Source organism: Otolemur garnettii, unplaced genomic scaffold, assembly GCF_000181295.1.
Source record: "Otolemur garnettii isolate 467f Iridium unplaced genomic scaffold, OtoGar3 scaffold00105, whole genome shotgun sequence".
Classification (NCBI taxonomy): domain Eukaryota; kingdom Metazoa; phylum Chordata; class Mammalia; order Primates; family Galagidae; genus Otolemur; species Otolemur garnettii.
The window spans coordinates 2,828,960-2,830,038 of record NW_003852500.1 but is presented as its reverse complement, the minus strand read 5'-3'; the positions used below and the strand labels follow the sequence as shown (position 1 = coordinate 2,830,038).

General features: G+C 51.7%; 1 protein-coding gene across 1 annotated transcript in view; it reads right to left on the bottom strand.

The window, feature by feature from the left end:
* Positions 1-1,079, bottom strand: part of FAM129C (family with sequence similarity 129 member C) — a 13,948-nt gene that overhangs the window by 10,820 nt on the left and 2,049 nt on the right. The window contains exon 2 of the mRNA XM_012809447.2: positions 628-758. Coding sequence (XP_012664901.1) covers positions 628-758 — 131 coding nt within the window. The remainder of the gene's footprint in view (positions 1-627; positions 759-1,079) is intronic.

Sequence of the window (1,079 nt, the reverse complement as noted above, 5' to 3'; positions counted from 1 at the left end):
GTGTATGTGGCAGGCACTGTAACCACTGTGCTATGAGCACCAAGCCAGATGTGGAAGTCTTAATTCAGCCACTTTATTATTATTATTTTTTTTTTTTGAGAGAGAGCCTCAAGCTACCCCCCTGGGTAGAGTGCTGTGGCATCACAGCTCACAGCAACCTCCAACTCCTGGGCTCAAGCGAGTCTTCTGCCTCAGCCTCCCAAGTAGCTGGGCCACAGGTGCCCACCACAATGCCTGGCTATTTCTTGGTTGCAGCCGTCATTCTTGTTTGGCATGCCCGGGCTGGATTTGAACCCACCACCTTAGGTGTATGTGGCTGGAGCCTTAGCCACTTAAGCCACAGGCGCCGAGCCCTGTTTTATTTTTTTTTAACTTTTTTTTATTATTGTTGTTTGGGTTCTTCTATCTCCCATCAGTCTGGGAACCCTGGAGGTTCTATCTCCGACACTGCTGTATCCTCAATGCCCCGCCTGCCATGTGACATAAATTAGATGCTCAGTGAATGTTTATCCAAAGAATTAATATTCAAAGTCACTCCAAGGCAAGAGCAAAGGCCCAAGATCAGAAGCTCCCCACTGAGTGCTCCCGCAGCCCTACACACTCAGCCCCCACCCCTGAGGCACCCACTTTGCTGCGCAACAGCTGGCATCCAGCCGGCTCCTGGGGACCCAGCTCTTGGGAGATGTGCCACAGGATGGAGGCTGCCAGTTGCCCACGGTAGCAAGGCAGAAAGTTCCCCAGCAAGGCATCCACCTGATCTGCAGGGACAAGGGGACAGTGAGGCAGCCAAATGAATGGGGTCCAGCATATCTTTCTTCCTAGAGAGGGCTGAACAGACAAAGAAGCCATTGGTGGGCTCCTATCTTCACACTAAAACTGCTTAATGAGTCCTGCACTAAATTTCATTCACCCTTAACTCTTCATGCCATGTTTGCACCCACATAGGGAGGGGGGAATTAAGTGACTCAGGCTTCATTAAGAGTTTCATCTAGGCTCGGCGCCTATAGCTCAACCGGCTAAGGCGCCAGCCACGTACACCTAAGGTGGCGGGTTCGAATCCCCAGCCCGGACCCGCCAAA